This window comes from Molothrus aeneus, chromosome 8 (genome assembly GCF_037042795.1).
Source record: "Molothrus aeneus isolate 106 chromosome 8, BPBGC_Maene_1.0, whole genome shotgun sequence".
Lineage (NCBI taxonomy): Eukaryota > Metazoa > Chordata > Aves > Passeriformes > Icteridae > Molothrus > Molothrus aeneus.
In genome coordinates this window covers 21,929,975-21,950,434 of record NC_089653.1, presented here as the reverse complement: position 1 = coordinate 21,950,434, position 20,460 = coordinate 21,929,975, and the positions used below count along the sequence as shown (strand labels likewise).

The 20,460-nt window shown below is 50.3% G+C and overlaps 1 protein-coding gene and 1 long non-coding RNA gene across 3 annotated transcripts in view; both read right to left on the bottom strand.

The window, feature by feature from the left end:
* The window catches only part of HPSE2 (heparanase 2 (inactive)), a 104,546-nt gene extending 94,840 nt beyond the window's left edge, over positions 1–9,706 (bottom strand). The window contains exons 1-2 of the mRNA XM_066554910.1: positions 9,447–9,706; positions 8,287–8,444 (exon numbers count right to left, since the gene is read on the bottom strand). Coding sequence (XP_066411007.1) covers positions 8,287–8,444; positions 9,447–9,706 — 418 coding nt within the window. The remainder of the gene's footprint in view (positions 1–8,286; positions 8,445–9,446) is intronic.
* A 2,335-nt stretch (positions 9,707–12,041) lies between these two features.
* On the bottom strand, positions 12,042–20,355 carry LOC136559602 (uncharacterized). Of its 2 annotated transcripts, XR_010784022.1 has the most exons (3): positions 20,243–20,355; positions 14,831–14,978; positions 12,042–12,197 (listed from the first exon to the last, which is right to left on the bottom strand). It is a non-coding gene; the product is annotated as an uncharacterized lncRNA (long non-coding RNA). The 2 variants fall into 2 exon arrangements; XR_010784021.1 differs by lacking the exon at positions 20,243–20,355 and having other exon boundaries at positions 14,831–19,012.
* Positions 20,356–20,460: the final 105 nt, after the last annotated feature.

Sequence of the window (20,460 nt, the reverse complement as noted above, 5' to 3'; positions counted from 1 at the left end):
CAGGTGAGCTGCGGCTGCCGGGCCGCACCGACCGCCATCCCGGCCCCGGAGCGCCCGCCTCGGGCCGGCCTCGGGCCCCGCGCCGCTCACAGCCCGCCGGAGCGGGGCTCTCCCCCCGGCAGGCTGCGGGGCCGGGCCGCTGCTTTGCGGAGGCTGCTCTGTCCCGAGTGCCCGCACACATCCCCTGCCCGCCTCGGGATATCTCCTGCGATTTCGTGCGCACTGCCCGCGGAGGTCACCGAAACTACGATGGAAATGTTGAAGAACAAGTTAGAAAACACCCTTCAGGAGTGGCACAATCGCAGCGGGCATCCCAGGACTAGTTCAGCTGTACCAGTCCCTTTCTGTGAGTCACCGGCACCAGGGGGTTCAGTAACCATTTCCCACAGGGCAGGGAATTTCCAAGCTGAGAGACGTTGAGAATGGCGCACAGCACGCAGAGACAGCTCCCAGCCAAAGCCGGGTTTCCCTTGCACAGAGTGAAAGAGCTTCTCTAGCCGAGAATTTACACATTGTCAGTGTGGCCTGTGTGCAGGTGACATTCCCATGGCTCATGCCACCATGTGCCCACAGGCAATTCCATTCCAGGAGCTGCTAGAGTCATGGAGCAGACACAGACTGCAGCAGCTGAGCTCCTGGAAGATGGGAGGAGGAAGGACAGGGCAGAGGGATGTGGTTATTGCCAGAGGAAGGTGTGACAGAAGGGTAAAGAGAAGGAACTCATCTTTCCGTGTCTGTGTGTGAAAGTGAGCACTGCCCACAGCGACCACCGCTCCAGCAAAAGCAAGAGTCACCACTGCCATGGCACCAGAACAAGCTGAGCTTAGCCATCCTACTCAGGAGACTGTTTGCTTCAGATTTCCAGTCTTGAACAGTGAATTCAAAAGGGGAAAAAACCCCCTCGATTTCATTCTAACTAAACCTGAACACTTTTTCTAGAAAATGGAATATTAGAAAATTATGTTAGTAGCAAAATTAAATAGATGTTTAATGAGTGACCAGGCAAAAGTCTTACGATTTTCACATTGCTAAACTTGTAAAGTACCTACTTTTTAAATTAACAAATTTTAAAAGCTTTTAAAAACAGGTTTGTCTGCTGGAATTATTATAAAATGCCCAGTGATTGCGAAATTGGGAACACAACTTTTTTTTAGAAAGACAGAAGATTTCTCAAGCCACAAACTGCATCCTCCTCATGTCTGTCTTTAATGGGCAAATTTTTGACACATTAGTATCATTCCTTTATTTTAGCTGGGAAAAATTCCCTGACAATGAGTTCCAGAAGTTATTTCCCACCATATTAAAAAAAAAAGTCATATTTGTTCATTTTATATGTAATAATTCCACTGGATGCTCCCTATTTCTTGTGTCATGAAAAGAAGGAAATAATCATTCCCAAATTGTCTTCTCTGTGTGACACCGAGCTCGTGGCATTTGTCACAATCTCTGTCATTTTTTCCAAGATGAAAAATCTCTATGACTGAAAGATATGACTTTGATCACTTCCATCTTCCTACCCCTCACATATATATCCTTTACACTGATTAGTGTGTCAGCTCCTAGTTTATTTATAGCATAAGAATGCTCCCAGTGATTGTTTCCAATTATTTTCTAATATCCCTATCATTAGATCCACTTTTTACTCACCTAAATGTATTCAGAGACCAATCCATAATACATTCAGAACATTTTCCCTGAATGCCAACTGCTAATTTAGAATGGATAGTTGTACAAAAAGTCACATCTTTCCCTGTGCATGTAATTTTGCATGAATCACTTTTAATTCATACAAAGTAGATGTAGCATGGAAAGAACTGTGAAACTAACAAAAATATGCAATTTAAAAATAGAATTTAGGATACTTATTATAAACAAATACATAACTACAGAAATCTTTTTATCTCAACAATACACAAGCAAATAGCTAACAAATCAGAAGTTAACTGTTTGATTGCACCATTTCCTGCAGTTATTAAAGCTCTTTTCATGCATAATTATAGCAGAACAGTTTTTATTTTAAAAAGAAAAAGTGGAGATAGGCAAGTTGGAAGTATCTCCTGCTCAGGCTCCCTTACCTTGTGTAATGTGATTTCTACAACCTGGGGTTTTTTATTTTTAATTTCTAAGGAAACAGCTAAGCCCTGTGACTCTTTATAGAGGCAGAGCAGGTTGTAGCTCCTTCCCTGCAGTTGTGGTGCCTGGGAACTTGGGAGCAGGAGGCTGAGGCACAGAGCAGCCCCAGGTCTGGCAAATCCCAGAAGTCCAAAGGACATCAGAGGATCTTCCCATCTTGGGGACTGAACTCTTGCTATGCCTGAAATGCTACAGCCCTCTCTAAAGGGCTGTGTTTGAAACACTTGGAGGGTGAAAAAAACAACTATTTCCTTTTCAAGCTCTGAAAGGACAGATGTCTAAACTGTTGAGGGACACAAAGCAGACAGAAAAGGGGCCCTGGGTAACCAGAAACAGAAGATGATTCCCTGAATAAAGGAGAATTCGTTTGTTTGTTTTTACCAGGACAACAGGATGGTTATCCATTCAGAAACATCTAGTGCAGTTTTATGAGCTGGCAGAGCCAAAGGCACACTCCCAGACACATGGCAACAACATTCCCTTCCTCTGGCTCAGGTATCCTCATACCCCATGATCATCTTCATAATCCTAAATCACTAAATTCACAGTAAATCTGCTGCCTTTTTTTTTTTTTAACTTGAAATAATTTTCTGCTGGCTCGGCAGAGGGTCAGAAACGTGCCAGAGCCAGCACAAGGGAAGCAGCAGAACAGTGCACAGATCATAAAGCAAGCATGGGGACCAGCCCTTCTGATGGCAAAGAAACACGAGGTGAGATTTCCTGCCTTCGGGACATAGATTTGAAGGATTTAATCTGACCAAGACTGAGACTGCTGCAGTCCCATCTGCCTTCAATGCAGGCTTTCCTTTGCCAGCACTGTCCTTTACACCTCTGCCTGGTCACACAGCATTGATCAATTTGGCAGCCGAGCAAGCTGAAGTGCAATCACATCTTTACCATCAAGTTTTGGTTAGCTGAGATCCCTGAACTAATTTACCACACCACACAAACTCAGGCTCCAGGCAGGGAAGAGGAGAGGAACACGCCAGACAGGGCAGGAGGGTGGGAACAGCAGCCCTAGCTGGGGTCAGCTCCAACCCCTGTGTAACCACATAAACAAAATCTCAGGTCATTTAACATATCCTCAGGATGCCCCAGGATCCTTGGCATCCTAAAAGACACTTGTGCAGTATGGATTGAGCAAGGGTGAAAATAAGTTCCCACAGCCAGACGAATTTTGAGGCTTAGATGCAGTGTTGGGTACCTGAGGATGCCTGAAGGAACGGATGCAACACTGAAAGAATACACGGAATGCCAGCATTACAGAGAATGATGTGAAATTTCCCACACTATACTGCCAAATCCCCTGACTAGTATGGAAGGCTTAAGAAACATGTCTTTACAATTTTCTTTGTTGTAATTGGACATTTTTCAAATGGTATCCCCTTTAAAAAAGTGATAAAATAGAAGGAAGCAACTTACCAGCAATTAAAAGAGTATTTTTGAAATGTGTTGTCCGTACACACTTCAGCTCAGAAACTTCTTTGATGCACTACCTATAGCATGCAAATGTTGCCCCCTTCCCCTCTCCCTCCCACGGCCACACAGGGACACACAAAGTGTCCTTTGGTCTCTTCTCAGCCATGAGAAGGCTACAGAAGTCTACACAAGGCTGAGGTGCAGGAGCGAGAAGCTGTGCACTTGAGCCAGCACATCTTTGAGAACTCCAGCTGTGAGTAACTCCTCTTTTTCTGCTTTCCCTTCCCTGACAGCACGTTTGCCCAGGGGGAAGCTATACCAGTGTCTGTGCCACCCAGGCTGTCCAAAGCTGGCTCTGTGGCTTTAGGGTGAGAGGCAGTTTGGGATCACCCTGCAGATGAGGAGGCTCCACATTAGCCCACTAAACTCATACTGGAGAACCAGCAAGGAGCTTCCAAAATGGGAAGCATTGAGGGTTCAGGCACCTGCAGCACCTGCAGCACCTCTTGCTGAAACAAGACCAGGACTCCACACACATGTAACACTCCAACACCAGGCTCCAGGACAGCAGGCAAGCCAGGTTTTAACAAACTCAGCTTCAGGAGAGGTTTTGTACCAACAAAAATCCATGCCTTTGCTCCAAAGAGGAGCTGCTCAAGCCTGTTTTCCTGCAAACCAGTGTTTCCTGTTGTCCCATTCCTCAGACCCACCTGGTCCCTGGCACATGTGAGGCAGTTGAATGGACAGGCTGAACAGATTGCTTGTTAGGAAACCCAGCAGCAAAAGGAGAAGCAGGTCTACTACATAGACTGAGCATGAAATCTTACATCTTGGTACCTGCCCTGGAATCAGACATGTGCAGAGAAACACATCTCCAGATAACAAAACACAACGCTGAGCACAGCTGGGGAAGAAAAACGAACTCAGCAGGGCACATGCAGAGAAACACCATTTAAGGGAGGGAAAAGTCTCTCACGCTAAAAATGTTACACCTCTTGATCATAAAATGTCAAAAAGTCTCTGGCACAGCCCCACCTCCTGGTGCCACAGAGCCTGACATACATCAAACTGGGTTTCTGTTTCCAGCAAACCTCAGGCTGGCCAATGCCTTATCCAAATAGGGTGGGCTCCAGGACTGACCATCCAAAGTTGGGGCTGCATGAGATGGAAGCCACCAGGTGTGCAACATAGGTGGGGTGTTAATGTAGCACTTTAGATTACCTAATGTTTAGCAAAGTCCAGGAGGTACCTAGAGCCATGCTACCATAGCAGAGACTGCACACCCTGTGGCTCGCCAAGAGTATCTACCATAGGCATCCACTTTTAGGAGCTGCCCTGTCAGGTACTGACAAATCTGCCAGCAAGTGATGAAATTGCTGTGCCAGTTTCATACACTATGCTGCAGTAAATTGCCACATGCACCCTCTTCATGGGCATCCCAGGCAGTAGCAGAGCATGCATCACTTTGTTACCCTTGCTGCCCAAACATGACCAGTTTAGACTGGGGTGAGGCTGTTCACACATACAAAGGAAAGCTATCATACACCCCTGGTAACACACAATACTTCCAAGTCTGTGTTTCCAGGAATAATCTGAATAAGAAATGAGTTACCCTGGAACCTAAAGGAGACACCTTATTTCAGGAAAACAAAGTACATTTTAGATACAAGATGAAAGCAACTACTACTACCCTCAGAGAGTACCCACACTCTCTGTGAAAGAAGTGGGAAAAATGGGTTGGTGAACCCAAAGGCTGTGGAAGGTAAAAGCAATTTCCAGAAGGTGGAGGTGTGCATAGTTGGGACCATTTGAAAGGGAATCAAATACAATTTTAAGTGCAGGGGAAGAGCAAGGTGAATCCCTGAGGAGGTCTGATAGCCAGGAAGGCAGAGCACCACAGAGACAGAAAAAAACATGGAAGGGAACAGCGAGGAATACCCTGGTCTGAAGAGCACCAGTGGGGCAGAGCGGGTTTACAGGATGAAGATCCCTGTCCAGAGATTCATTCCAACTCCAACAAGCACAGTCACAGGGTCCATGAAGGATGACACAAAGCAGTCCTGGTGCTGCCTCCCATCTGAATGCCTGAGAGAGCCACACGGGTGTGGGCTGTGAGCACACAGTGGGGTGCAGCTGCCTGGGATGTGAACACCACTCACAGTCACTCACTTGTAACTGCAGTTCTCTGAGCAATCTTGCACACGTGCACTTCACCTCTCAGTCCTGCACTCTGGGAGCTGCTGCAGCCTAGAGGAACATAACAAGTGCCCTTCCCTCCCCCTCTGAACACAAGGCATGGGAGCAGCTGTGGGGGCTGCAAAGAGAGCCCAGACTCTGTGGGCACAGGCCTGGAGTCTGTCTGCACCCACAGGCAGAAGTGGCAAAAAGACAAACACTCACAGCAGAAAACAACCAAACAGTCACTTATGACATCCCTAAAAATCTCTAGGGTGCTGCATAAGACTTTAAAATTCACTGGTTTCTCTGTTAAATGTTTTCTGACTTTTTTAACTAATCAAGCCCCCCAGCATCTTCTCTGCTCCCATGCCATTATAAGAAATTTCAGAAAATAGGTACTGGACATATAAAAGCCCATGGACATGGAAAACAACTCCAACCACCCCAGACAGCTTGGGGAGAAGGAAGGGTACCTAGCAAGATGCTTGTTGGCTTCCCCCATGTTCAGGTGCTGATTGCCATCAGTTTTCTGTGCTGTCTGTTGAAGCTGTAAGTCCTCAGCAGCAAGAACAAACTGCATGTCCTGATTCCAAGCAGGTCCTGGGTGAGCCACAGATGAGGGAACAAAAATGGAGCCAGGGCTCCAAATGGAGACGGTGGCTGCTCATACCCGGACAGCAGGGCAAAGAGCTGTGGTGGCATCAGGATTTCATTTTGGAGAACTGGATCCCTCTAGTGAAGTACTTAGTGCAGCCTCAGCACAAAAGGACGTGAGCTACTAGCAACTCCAGCCCTTATCCACATAGGGTGAAACTCCCTGACCCTGGAGTTTGCACACAGATCTTAAGAACAAATACGAGAGCTTTGCTTCCAGGCAGGAAATCCCTTTTACCACACCTTTCTGATTTACACCAATGCTTGATACACACCACATGTGTCTTCCCCTTCCTTCACCCACATTCACAATGGTTCTGTTCCATATTTAAGTGATGAAAAGTTAAGACCTGTGGTTACAACTTCTATGAAAAGCTTCATTTTGAAGGCTGCTACATTTCAATTTTATTGCCATGAGGAAAACTGAAAAAAAAAAAAGCCAAAATATTTCACTCCTTCCTTAACATGAAAGCTGTTGTGAAGACATTTAATAAGTAAGTTCTCTCCTGCAAGTTGTTGAAATATGGAAGGTGGGAAAATTTATTCTTACAAATGTTTTGTATGTGTCCCATCCACAATTTTATGCATGACACCTAATTTCTACTGTACAAGGTGTCTGTGGCAAGTTTGGTCAACATTTTTTCCTGAAGTGCATCTCAGCTGGCAAAGCTTACAACAAACCCTTCCACTGAGATTTGTTACAAGGAGAAAAACAAGGAATAACATCGGGATTGCCCCAGCGAGGAGAGCAAGTGAAAGATGGAGCACAAAAACTTACCCACCTGCCTGCGTGTGGGAATAGAAGGACATTCATCTCAGAGATGTTATGTAGGGAAACAGCAGGAGTGAGAGCCATCAGAAAACTGGCAAATGCATCTGCTTTTTCCATTCAGGACTGCTGCTGACTAGATCTCTGCAAAATTTCCTCTGTTCCACAGACCTGCCCAGTGGGATCTGTCTGGCATTAATTGGCCTTCAAAATTACTTATGGAAAAATCTTAAGCTAATTTTTGTAAGTCGTTGAGTAAAGGGGGAAAAAAAAAGCTTGTTTCTTTAAAAAAGAAACAAACTAAGCAAGAGAGAAAAATCAATAAATTCTTGCATGTGGACATCGTATTCTTCTTCTTAATAGAAATGCCTTAGGACAGAGATATGGCCCTAAATTTTCTACTCAGTTTCTTTGTGTGAATTATGGGCCGCGAAAGGTGAAAGCCTTTTGTGTACTGAGGTCCGACGGGGAGAAGGGCATAGGGGGAAGAGGGGAACAGCGGGAAGGCGGGGGCCAGGCGGTGACTTTGGAAAGAGCTCGGATTGCCGAGGGGTTCGGAGGGGGAGCAGCCCCGACCGGGCACCAGCAGGCGGGGACCGACGGTCACCGAGCCCGGAGGGACCGCGGGGAGCCCAGGGGGCTGCGGCGGGCACAGAAAGGCGCACAACGGCGACGTCCGTGAGGAAAGGCAGGGCTCCGAGAGCCGCGGCAAAGAGAAGCGCGGGACGGGGCATCCCGGGCTCCGATGCCCGGCCCCGCCCGGAGCCGCGGCAAAGCCTCCCCTGCGGCCGGCGCTGCCCGCCGGAGCTCGGGGGCAAAGGGAGGCAGAGGACGCAGCGGGGCGGGGGAATGTGAAAAGTCCCGCTCCCCAGTGCTGGTCTTTTGTTCCCGGGGGCCGACACCCGCCGAATCCCCCGGCAATGGGGGGAGCGAGCTCCGCCGAGCTGCTCGGCTCCCCTCTCTCGGGAAAGAAAGGGAACGGGAATCTTTCCCTGCCCGGTGCCCGGCGACAGCGTGCCCGGGAGCGACACGGCCCCGCCGGGCGCGGGGAGAGCGGGGCAGGCGGAGCGGGACCGCCCGGCTCCCGCAGCCCCCGCTGCAGCGCCCGCCCCCGCCCCGGCCCCGGGGCTCACCGTCCTCGTAGTTCTTGAGGTAGTAGTCGGGGCCGGGCCCGCCGCGGCTCTTGGCCGGGTTCTTCACGTTGTGGAACTGCAAAAAGTCCGTCCTCTTGCCCGCGAAGCGCAGGAAGGCGGGGGCCAGGCCCCGCGCCAGGGTCACCAGCCGCCGGGAGCTGGGGAGAGGAGAGAGAGGGCTGAGGAAGCCGCGGGCCGGGCCCTCGCTTCCCCAATACCGCCAGCGACCGGGGACCACGGGGCTCGAGGACCCGCCGTTGTCCCGCCCGGGGCAGTGCGAGCGGTACCAGCGGCTGCGGGCTCTGCGCGGGCCGAGCGGCGTGGCCCTGGCCCGGGAGCCGCCCCGCCCGCCGGTGGCGGCCCGGAGGCCGGCGGGCCCGGCTCCCCCCCGTCCTGCCGGCGCCCTCCGGACAAGTGCAGCGGCGTCCAGGAGGCAGAGGCGCTCAGCACCACGGGGGACCGTGCCGCGGGCCGAGCCGCCGGGAGGAGAGAGGAGCGGGGAGGGGAGAAGAGCGGGAGCCGTCCCGGCTCCGCTTCTCTCGCGCCTTCCCGCATCCTCGCCCTGCTCCTTCCCCGGCTGCCGAAAGGACCCTCGCAGCGGGCGTGCGGAGGAGACCCGCTCTCCCTCCCCGACTTACCCAGCAGGGAGAAGGCTCTCTGGCCGTCCCAGCGCCTCCAGGCCGCGGCCGCTCCGCACCGCCGGTGGAACCCAGCGCAGCTGCAGCCCGGCTGTGCCCCCCGCGCAGGGCTGGAAGTCTGGGGAGCGGAGGGCTCGGAAGACCTGGCCGACACCCGCTCTCTACCCGTCGGGACCCGGGGAAGGCTCGGCTCGGCTCGGCAGGCGGCCCCGTTCCTGCTGCTGTTTTTTGTTCCATTTTGATTTTTTTTTCCCCTGTGCTGCCTCGGCCCCGTGTTGTGCTTTTTTGCAGAGGAGCGGTTGCTGGAGCGAGGGGAGCACGACATTTTTGCAGTCATAACTGATAAGTCTCCGAAATGCTTTCTCCATTGCAAACATGTGCATCTTAATGGAAACCATGGCCTCGCTCCCTCCGTCACAACAAGCGCCGCCAGCAGCGCGGAGCCCGGCAGGGCTGGGCGGCGGGGCCGCCGGGGCGCCCCGCGGGCGGCGTGGGGAGGGCGCCGGGGGGCTCCTGCCTTACCTTAAGAAATCGAGCCAGCCATCATGAATGATGGAGGGGTCCAGCTGCAGGGAGAGGAAATTCTCACTGATTATCCTGACAGGGCTCTTGGTGTTGACATCAAGGAGAATGAGAGTTCTTCCCTTCACACCTGGAGGTTTCTCCACCGGCAGTGCTCTCCTGTCCCCAGCCTGGGAAGGCAGCGAGAAGGTGGCCATGAGGGCCAGCCCAGGTGCCATCAGGGCTAAGAGCCCTGGGGGGCAGGAGCTGGGACAGGGCATGCCGGAGAGCAGGAAACCCCTAATTAACTCGCTGTCTGCAGGGGCTCGCTGGTGGCTAATTGTCCTTATCTAAAGTGTGGGGCGCTCTGCCTTTTTTTGCAATGTTTTGGTGTTGGTGGAGGGGAACTCACGCCCCTGACCAGCCTTTCTCGCAGCCGGTGCCAAGACTCCTTGCAGCCAGCACCGCCCCTTTAAGAGATGCAGGCTCCAGACATTTTTAACTTTTTGAAGGTAAGGGGAGGCTCCTGGTTTAACCCCCTCGGCTCGGGGCCCGCCGCCCTGCCGCAGCCCCGCCAGCCCCGAGCTTTCGCTTTGCGCCGGCTCCGGCGGACGTTTTCGCTCCCGCACCACGCGAAACAGGGACGGAGTCGGGACACCGAGACACCGGAGAGCTCGGGACGGGGACCGGCGCGCGGGGGCCGGCCAGCATGGTCCGAGATGGTCGTCGGCTGCAGGAACGACAGAGCCGGTAAGGCAGCGAGGACGGCCCTGGATGGGGAGGGGGGTAGGGGGGATGGTAATCACCCCGGAAAAAGCCCCAAGCACTACCTGAGGGAAGAATTACCTCCACACTGCGCCGGGACCCACTACGCTGGGCGAGGCCCTCGGGGCTGAGCGCTGGAGGCTCGGACGGGCTCAGGGGGGCTGGGGGCCGGCAGCACCCCGGAGCCCGGGCGCGGCCGCTCGGTGCGCCCTGCCCGAAGCACAGGGCCGGTCTTCGCACGAGGGCCATCGGCACTGCGGGGAACCGGGGCACGGGGAATCGAGCCGCCGGTCGCCTTTTCCCGCCTGCCTCCGAGCCCATCCGTGTCCGACCAGCGGCAGGGAAAGGAGAGGGACGGCAGCAGCAGTGCCTGCTGTGGAAACGTCCGCGTCAGGGGCGGAAAGGACAGCACGGTTTGATGGCACCGACGAGGAGCCCTGTGCTGGGGCCGTCGCTGCCTCCAGGACGGACCGGGCTCGGCGCACTGCAGAAGTGCAGGCGGCTGCGGTTGCCAGCTCTGGGCGCAAGGTCATGGCACCGGGCCGGGGATCGGTGGCGGCTGCTGACGATGCCGAGAGCCTCAAGGATTGCCCATCCGACTCGGACATTGTGTCCGTCAGCAGCCGCTCCCCGGGCAAGCCCCGAACTCCCACAAGCAGGCTGCTGCCTCCGGGACACGTAACGCGCCCGCACCTGGGCTCTCGGCCGCCGTGGCCCGCCCCGGTTCCCGCGTCGCCCAGGCCATGCGGGACGGAGGGCGGACGGCGGGAGGGCTGAGGCGGGCCAGGTGCGGTCCGTCGGAGCCCCGCAGCCCCGGGGATGGGGCGGCCGCAGCACCATCTGCTGGTGAGGGGCCCGGCGCGGCGGGGGAGCCGGCACCCACCTGCGGACACCCTCCGCGCCGCGGCCGGGAGGTGCCGGGGCTGCGGGCAGCAGCGCGGCTTCGGCATCGAGCCATAAATCTCACCGCAAGCGTGGCCGAGCCCCGGGAACCCGCCAGCCGCCCTCGGGGAAGCCGGCGGGGCGGATTCGAGCGGCCCGGGCAGCCGGATCAGGGGCCCCCCGAGTGCACGGGCAGCCCCCGATCCCGGCAGGGCTGCCCGCCCCTGGGAACCCTCTCCAGCTTCTCCCGGTGTCCGTGCGGAGCTACTTGCGGCCCCCGACCGCCCCAGTCAGGGCCCGAGGGGCGGCGGGAGCGGCCCCGGTGAGCCGGCGGCAAATCCCGGAGCCCGGTGCGCTCGGCGGAGCCCCGCAGAGAGGAGAAGCACTCGGCCTGGCCCCGGTGAAGCCCGCGGACAGACCTGTCTCCGGCGGAAATCTCCACTCGCCCCGTCTCTCTGCCCTTGAAACGCCCCAAGAGAAGAGGGGCAGCCACCCCTGCCAGCCCCGGCTCACTCGGGCAGCGGCTGCGGGGTACGGAGCCGCGGCGGTGACGCGTGGGGAAGGATGAAACGTACCTCTGGCTCTGCTGGGGCTGAGCAGGGAACACTCGAACTGGGATCTGCCGTGAAACCATCCCGCCAAAGCGGAGACGGGAGCAGGCTCCAGCCGCGCCTGGGAAGAGGCTGCCGAGCGCAGGCTGACCCAGAACAGCGAAAGGGTGCCCGGGGCAGCGGGCTCTGAGCGCTGGAAAAAGTAAGAGGATCCGGGGAAAAGAGCTGTGCAATTTCAGCTGTGCAAAGCCCTGGCATCCCGGCACAGGAAGAAGGCAATTTAAGCCTGGAAATTTGTGTTCGGCTGCAAACATTTCTGCCGAGGTTTGCAATAGCACTCAAAACTGACCCAGGACCTAAAGCCTCTGCTTCAGAAGCTGCACAGTTTTTTGGGTCATCTCCAAATGAGGAATGCGAGTTTCAAAATTATCTCGTTATTTTTTAATAATTTTTTCTATGCTTACAGAGGATGAGAAAAAGGCTTCAGGGGTATTTGTTGTGATTGCAGGCCGAAATTTTGTACCGTGCCTCCCTCCAAGGATGGTTCTATTTTCAAACGAAATTCCAGAGTGTTCTGTAGTAAAAGGGGGGAAAAAAAGCCACAAACAAAAACTAAACAAATTATCCCGTTTAACCTCCTTTATATATATATATATATATATATATATATATATATTTTCCTTACAAACACATTACTTCGAAAGAGAAATGTGTTTATTCTGAAAAGTTCCCCACAATTTGTCTCTGCTTTGAACACAAACTCCGGATGCACTGAAGTCACTTATCTGCAGAGATATCACCAACAACATTAAACAGCTGGGAAAGAGGCAAAAAAAAACCCCAAATGCCGGAGTCACCTTCCAGATTCTGGGAAGACGACGTTAAAGGAAATACTCATTTACCTGTCTGAGCTTTCCAGACCAACACCGGGAGCTTGCCCCAATCCTGTGCCCTCGGAAATGCAGTTGCACTCCACTTTGCATCTGACCCCAGCAGCTGCAAGTTAAATCTAAAAATACAGTGCTTCGGGCTTTTTTGTTTGTTGGCCTGTTTTTCAATAAATTGTAGGCTTTCTATAGAAAACATTTAAACGCTAAAAATTCCCCGGTTATCCGCGAGCGCCGGGGCAGCAGCGGAGGTGCGGGAGCCCCCAGCGCCGCCAGTCCCGGGAGCCGCCGCCGCCGCTCCGGGACGGCCCCGGCATCCAAAAAGAGGGGCCAGGGCCACCTCCTCCCCAGGCAGGCACGCCAGATAGGAGCTATCTCAATTTACACCAGCTGCGACCCTGGCTGGCCGTCCGCAGGGGCGGCGAAGCGATGATCCTTTCTTATATTACGATAATTACTTTCGAAAGCCTGACTCACATAAAAAGTATCTATAAAGATTTACTCGCGGTTTTGTCAATTTCGAAATAGGTTTCTCCGTTTTCCATCTACTCTAAACTTGCTGGTTTCAATCTCCAAAACAGTCATTGGAAAAGAAAACTGGGGGTGGAGAAGCATTTCTATAAAGAGCTTAACCAAAGCACATTAAATATTTTCCCAACATCACCAAATAAACAACAATTCTCCAGCTCCCTATAAACTATTTAAAGCATGTCATATCATCTCTTCTGCTCTTGCCAATGTACTTTTCTTTTAATTTACAAGCTGATTAGAGCAGGGGCCTGTCTTTTTGTATATATTTGCAAAATATTTGGCACCCTTTCAGTCAGTTGCAGTTCACAAACACTTAAAACTGCATTTAACTTCATTATTATAGGTAGTCACTTCGATTTTTCCTCTCTTTTGTAGAGCTACTGCCTGTGAAAGTGCTTCTTGTAAATGGTCTGAGCAGTTGTTGAAGGTTTTCAGCAGAGGAAACCTCTTCAGATGGAAAAAAAAAAAAAAAGAAAGAAAGAAAAAAAGAAAAAAAAAAAAAAAGAGAAGAAAAAGCACAACGGAAATCTAAACTCAGATCTCAGGCTATACAAATTGGCCCAAAAGAAAATGGGGGAAATCTCCTTCGGAGGAACATTTTTAGTTCTCTAAAGAATAAACTTTGCTCATAAATGATGAAAGTTATTATCATCAGAGGATGTCCTGTACCAAACAAACCTCCATTAGGCTGGGAAGGATAAAACAGGCTAGACAGCCCTTAAAAAAAAAAATCATCATGTCTTTGATTCCCAAGATATCAACCATGTCTGTTTCTTTAGTGCTGTCAAGTAAATCTGAGTTATGGATGCTCTAAAAGAAGCCAGCAAGGAGAAAATTTAGCAAGTGAAAATTAAGAGTTATACACACTTCACAAAAATACACTTTCTTTTCAAGCTCTTAAGTTTCTGCCCTGTAGAATGGTATGGCAATTTCTTAGAAGAGCAAGACCAGTGAATGTGGGAAATCTGTGATCATCAGAGCATACAGTTGCGTGACCGATTCTTTTTACTGAGCTTTTTGCTCTTTCTGCAATGCAGTGTCCATCATTTTCACCACAAGAGCTTTAACGTCTGGAATGCAACCTCCTAAAACTGCCAGTGCCTCAAGGTGGGTGTCACAGCCTGAGCTCCACTGCTGAAACCATTTTCTAGCCTGTTTATGTATCATGTCTAACCTGATCAAACAGACAGAGGACAGTTGCTTGATTTAGTACAGCATCCACATATTGCTCTTTAATGTAGGTGATCTGGGAAGTTGTGTAAAAAGCAAATCCCTCTGTCTGAGCGAGAAGGACTGGCTGGTTAGGGAGCTCAGGCACAGCAGGAGGAAAGCAAGCCTACTGAGAGAGCTTCCTCCCTCCATACATGCCAAAGGCAAGGCATCCATCAAAGCCAACAGCCTGGTCAGGAAAAGCACAGTTGGTTGGCAATGTTGTCTTTGCATTTTTGCCAGCATGAAAGGAGCACAAACTGGTATTTCCAAATCTAGCCATAGGAAAATAGAGCACATTTCTTTGAGAGTCATTCTGTACTCACTAGCTGTGTAATGAAGAAACCTGTAAAAAAAAAAGGTGGGGGGGACAGGGGCAAAAAGCACTGGTGCCATAAAGGTTGTGAGGTTGTGAGTGTGGGCTCTCCCTGGGTGGAACACCACCGAATGAAACTGGAAGGTTGAAATGGAGTTTTAGGCAGCTATCAATCAATGATTTTTTTTTTCTTTATTCCCGTTCTGTGAGAAGTTAGATTCCATGTACTCTGTTGGAATAAACAGCATTTATTTTTTCCCTTACCTGCCTTATTGTTTTACTTTATCTGACTTCTGATGCATAGTCTCAGAACTTCTCTTACAATCCCAGGGTACTCTGGTCCTGCAGATTTGTCCATAGGGAGAACTTATGAAATCCCAAAGTGCTGAAGTCCCAACAGGACTTTGAAGTCCTAGAAAGACAGAGATGCACAATTTCCATAAAGCTGTAGGAATTGCTCTGGGGTTCAAACCAGGTGCCATCTCAGCACACAGAAATCCCCTTTGCCCAGTGCCTCTTCTGCAAGCAGAAAAAAATCCACATAATGACTGAGAACATTTCAGTGTACAACAATGCCCTTGGACAGACAATGCTCTTTTGCTCCATTAACTTCTCTGTACTCATCAATGGCCAGGTCTGATTTCACTTTTGTCTTTCATATCTTGAGAAGCAGCAAATACAGCAGCAATTTGTCACAGTCAAAGAGATACAGAGTGAGAACACAACAGTGAGACTGGAGCTCTGCAGTGCCCTGAAGACACAATAGCCTTGGAAAACTTTTTCTTCAGACTGAGCCCCACCCTGAGCAGCAGAGAAATGTGTAGAATTATTCCTGTTTCACATCATCACGTGAAAAAGAAAGAGAAGTGAATATGCCAATTTTACAAGCCTGAGAATGAATGCAAGTGAGTATTTGTCCCACCATCTGGGGGAGATGATAGAGGTGAAGGAAGAGGGAATATGAGGGGGATGGTAAAAGTTGACAGAGACCTTCTATTTTTCTGGAGGGATGCTTTACATTCCAGCAGCAAAAATGGAGGAAGCGGACATGAGAATTAGATCAGAGAGGGGAAGTAAGAAGATGGATGAAGTGCAAGACTGGAGGAGCAAACGAGTCAATTATGAAAAAGAGGAAGGAACTGTGTGCCGAAATCAACGAGGAGATGGAGCTCAGGGGAAGGAACAGCAGCCAAAATGCTCTCAAATCTGAGAAGCTGCTGGGGTGAGAGAGACAGAAAAGAATTGGAATATTTCAGGTAATGATAAAATTGTAAGCCCCTGTCTGCTGTATTTATTTGCATAGGGCAAGTAAGCTCTCTGTCACCAGCTCTATCCAGACATCTGAGCATGGCCCTGCTACAGACAAAGACAAATCAGCCATGTCAAAGCTGCAAACTGTTGGTGTGCATTAGAGAAATCAGAAGCAACACATGAAACTCAAGGCTAGAGAGTAAGAGGAGAAAACTATGGGTCATGCCTGAAAAACAGACGATGAAGTAGAATGATGAAGTAGAAAAAAAGTTAAATGCCCATAAGGAACCACGGAATTTGGAAGCTCAGAAGAGAGCACCACTGAATGAGGGGGAAAGGCCAGCAGTACATCAGTGACCTGTACTCATGGAGGGAGGAGTCTCGGGCTGATGCCAGATGGACTTTAAACCAAATATTCTGCTTCCATTGCCCAGAAAAAGCAATGTTCTTTCTGCATAAATTCCAGAGCCCTTCAGGAACTTATCCTCACCTCAGCATTGCTTAAGGGCTGGCATGTCAGCAGAAGTGAGGGGTGAGGTGCAGAGTCCCTAACCCAGGCACAGAACCTTATTGACCTGTTGTAGGAAAGGTGCATTTATTCATAGCACAGACATTTTTGCCCTTTCTACCACGGGCAACTGGGTATTGCCTTGTATCTTCTCCCTCCACAGTTCCCCTTCTGTTGGTCCTTTAGAACAGCAACAGTTGAGAAAGCTAAAAATAAAGATATATAAGCAATATAATAGGCATGCAATTGCATGTCTATTTTCTTTGAAAAAATGATGCTTTATTTCCTGTTCAATGGAAAATACAGTTTGATGTTACAACTATTAGGTTTTGACTGAATGCAGAAATTTGACTGAAACAATGACATTTCCCCCTGTATTTACTATTACCATATGTCACTGATTATATATTTAAGTTGCAAAGATGAATTAAATTTCATGGCTTCCTCAAGCTAGATTCTCTTGGAATGGACTGTCTTTTGTTACTAATCAAAATGCTTGGAAAACAGTTTAAATCAAAACAGCAGACTTTTGGTATCATTTCAGGAGAAAACTGGTTATCACAAACCAAGTGCTTAACACATCATCATCCAGAAGGCTGGGTGAAGCCTTGCAAAGCTGCAGCCATCATGGCCAGGATAGAGAAAGAGGGTTAATTGAACACCACAGACTTTGAGATGGAAAAAGGAGAGGAAAAAAAAAAAAGACACTGTTTGAAGCTCTCTTGCCTGGGGTCTTATTCCTTCTGCTTCTGAAGTTATCATATATCCCACATCACAGTGCTTATTTCACTTACTTAGGCAAAGCATCTTCTCTAAGCTGGCTACAGAGCATTAGTGACAATCAGATTGCACGTATGTTCCAGGAGAAGCCAGCCTTGTCCTTCCTAGATTTCCTCCTGCTTTCTGGGGAGAAAAAAAATTCTGGTTTTTCTTTTTTTTTTTTTTACTCCTTCTGTTTCCCATCATGATTTGGATTGCTAACATTTCTATCCCCACTAGGAGTCCCTGGTGGCTCCTGGCCCTTTTCTAAAGGACCAGCGGACAGCAGAGCCCCTGGGCTCCCATCAACCAGGAAGGAAGTGAATTGCAACCCACAGCCTCCCAGACTCCGATTTCAGACTTTAAGGTGATGTAAAATGACTTTAGGAAACTCCCCATGTCCAACTTCCCACTTCCTCCAGGTCCTGTCTGGACCTGAACAGCCAGAGCTGGAAGAGGACAGTGGTGACTAGAGAAGTCACCTCGGGAAGGTTTGTGGATATTGCAGGCTGTGACACAAGAGGGATCTCAGTGGTGACAGACACAGTGTAAAGCAGAACCTGAACAGAGCTGGTGAGTGGGAATCAGGTTGTCATTCCTAACTGAAGACTTTGGGAAGAATAGGTAAAAGAAGTAGGATTCAGCAAAGAAGGACAGCTATGCTGTGCCTGCTGAAGGACTCAGCAGGCAGGATACAGCCAGGACAGGCCTCAGTGAGAACATTGCATATTCATGTCATACTTTGCCAAAGACTCAATCAATTGAGCATGTGCTAAAGCTGAGTTTGTTTTGTCTTATTTGGAGCTTTGGAAGATATTTCCTATCTTGACTCATTGAACACACTCCAACCACACACCTGCAACTTCTGGAGTGCATCCTCTCAGCAAGAGGCTGGCTAGCACGTCGTCACTTATGCAGGGCAAATCCTACTGAAAGCACATCTGACCACAGCTTTCACACCAGTTTACTTTTACATGTAGCACATGTAAGCTAACATCTGGCAAGAACACAACTATGTCCTGATCGAGATGGAGCTCATAGCAACAGATGGTGTTTGATACTGCAGGGCCAGAGGGGCTCTACCTTAAACTGAGCATTATTTTCTTTCTGAGTTTTTCCCCCCTCTGGCCACATCTTTTCTGGGTGTAGCCACTGCCACTATGGCTTTGCAGTCCCCTCAAGACCAAACACACTCTCGGCCTGCAGATCACTGCCTAGTCCTAACATCCAGGTGATTTTGCTCCCATTGAGGCATGTCAGTGCAACCATTATATTGCACATCAGTACAACACGAGGTTAGCAATGCCCTGAACCAGACAGTGCCTCCAGTGCAGGAGGAAACTTTCTCTCCAAGCACACAGTAGCTCTGCCTGCAGGCACGCAAGCAGCACCGGTAGTTAGCAATCTAACAAGCAACATCTGCTGCCTATTTGGGGGCAAAGGATGAAAAGCCAGCAAAGAGTAGCCTACAGATCCAGCTCCTCGAGACTGAGATTTTCATACTAAAGGGAAAAGCGTTCAGAAGAGAAAATCCAGCATCAAAACCAACGTTGCTGTGACTCTGGAAGATACAAGATGTGACTAACCGCCTCTGCAGCTTTACACAGTTACTGTCCACGGTTTTTGGTTTTTTTTTTTTTGGCCAGATCTTTATTTTGCCAGTTAAAGTGCGGCGAGAGATTGCCACCTTGTGGTTCCTTCTCCTGCAGTGCCATGTTTTTCTTCCCACATGTTCCAGGCTAAACCAGTGGTTTCCAAACTGCTGTCCGGGGATTTCTAGTGACAAGGGTACTGTGGACAAGAATACCCTCCACATACTTAATTAACTAGAAAAGCACATCTGTAATTCACAGTCTTCAGTTCCTACACTGAGAAACTTATCACTAGAAAACCTTTCAGGAATCTAACTTGCAAGTTAATAAACACGAGTAACTACTGGCATGGGTACACAGCTCCCAAACAGCAATACAAAACACAATGGCAGTGATGCACAAAACTCTTTACAATATTCTCAGCACCAAGAAGTCTGTGAGAAATTCAGGGCTGATGACAGCCTGCCATTGCTAAAACATGGGATGGTCTCAGACAGTAGCTCCCACAAGGTCCTAATAAAGAAGGAGCAGCCATGTGCTCATGCCCCCACCTTGCAGACAGGATGGCAGAACAGGAGCAGGCTGTGCTGGTCCTGAGTCACTCTGGGTACTGCTTAGGGCAGCTTGTGAGATCTGTCCCTCAGGCAGCATAACTTGGGGCGAGGTCTGCACAAGTAGGTTACCAGGTGGCTCCTTCATCAATCATGGCCAGGTAGAGCACCAGGTAATATTTCCCCAGTGGTAATAAAGGGGAGTTACAAAGTGGACGATCAGCAAGACCTTGTGAAGCAGCACACAGCCCCTGTGAACACCCAGTGAATTCATCACATTTGAAAAAAAAAAAAAAAGCTGCCTCCCCCCGGAAAGAGTGAGAGAAGAGTCTCTCATAACATAGAAAGGAGCACAGATCTCCCTGGTAGCTTTTCATGCCTGTCTGCCTGCTGACATACTGACACAGAAAGTGACCTATTTTCATGGGAGCAATAATGAGTGAATAATCAGAATTTTTCGGGCACTTCCTTTGCCTCCATGACATTTTCTAGCTTATTGCTTTGCCACTACTGAGCCTGTTGCAGTTGTAAGCAACTGCTTTCCAGTTCTCCAGCCTCCTTTCAAGTTTGTCGTCAATGTTGGTCCAGGGAAGACACAAAAGTTTAAGGAGTCCCTAAGTGCATTCTTGAGCACATACTTCTGAAGCTGATAAACCCTAGCAACATTCCCCGTCAGGTCTAGACACGAGAATAAATGTAGCTACAGTGTGGTACATTTGTTTCCTAGAAATACTGCAAATCTAACGACTACCCCCATTAAAAAAACAAAACCAAAAACAAACAAAAACAAAAACAAAAAAACCCCAAACAAACAAAAAAAAATCAAACCACTCCCACGGGAAGAAGGGAAATTAATCTGAACTGAAAAGCTGAAAAGTAGGGCCTCGACAGATAACAGAGGGAGGCTGAATGCAAATTCCAGCTCCAGAGAGTGCCGGCAGAAGCCCCTCAGCAAACTCCGACCGCGCAGCACAGGGGAGGCGCAGACCCCGCTGTGCAGCCCCAGGCAGTGTACCTGGGATGGCAGCGGGAGCCAGCGCGGCCGCGGGTGCTGGGGCAGAGCTCGCTGCTCGGGCCCGCAGCCCACTCTGGCTGCCAGGGCTGGGGGCTGTTCCGTGTCACCGCCGGTGTGCTCCGCCGCGGATCCGCCAGCATCTCACCGGGCGCGGAGAGCGCGCGGTGCCGCCCGCCGCGGGGACGCTCCCGCTCGGCGCGGGGAGGCGAACTCCTCGG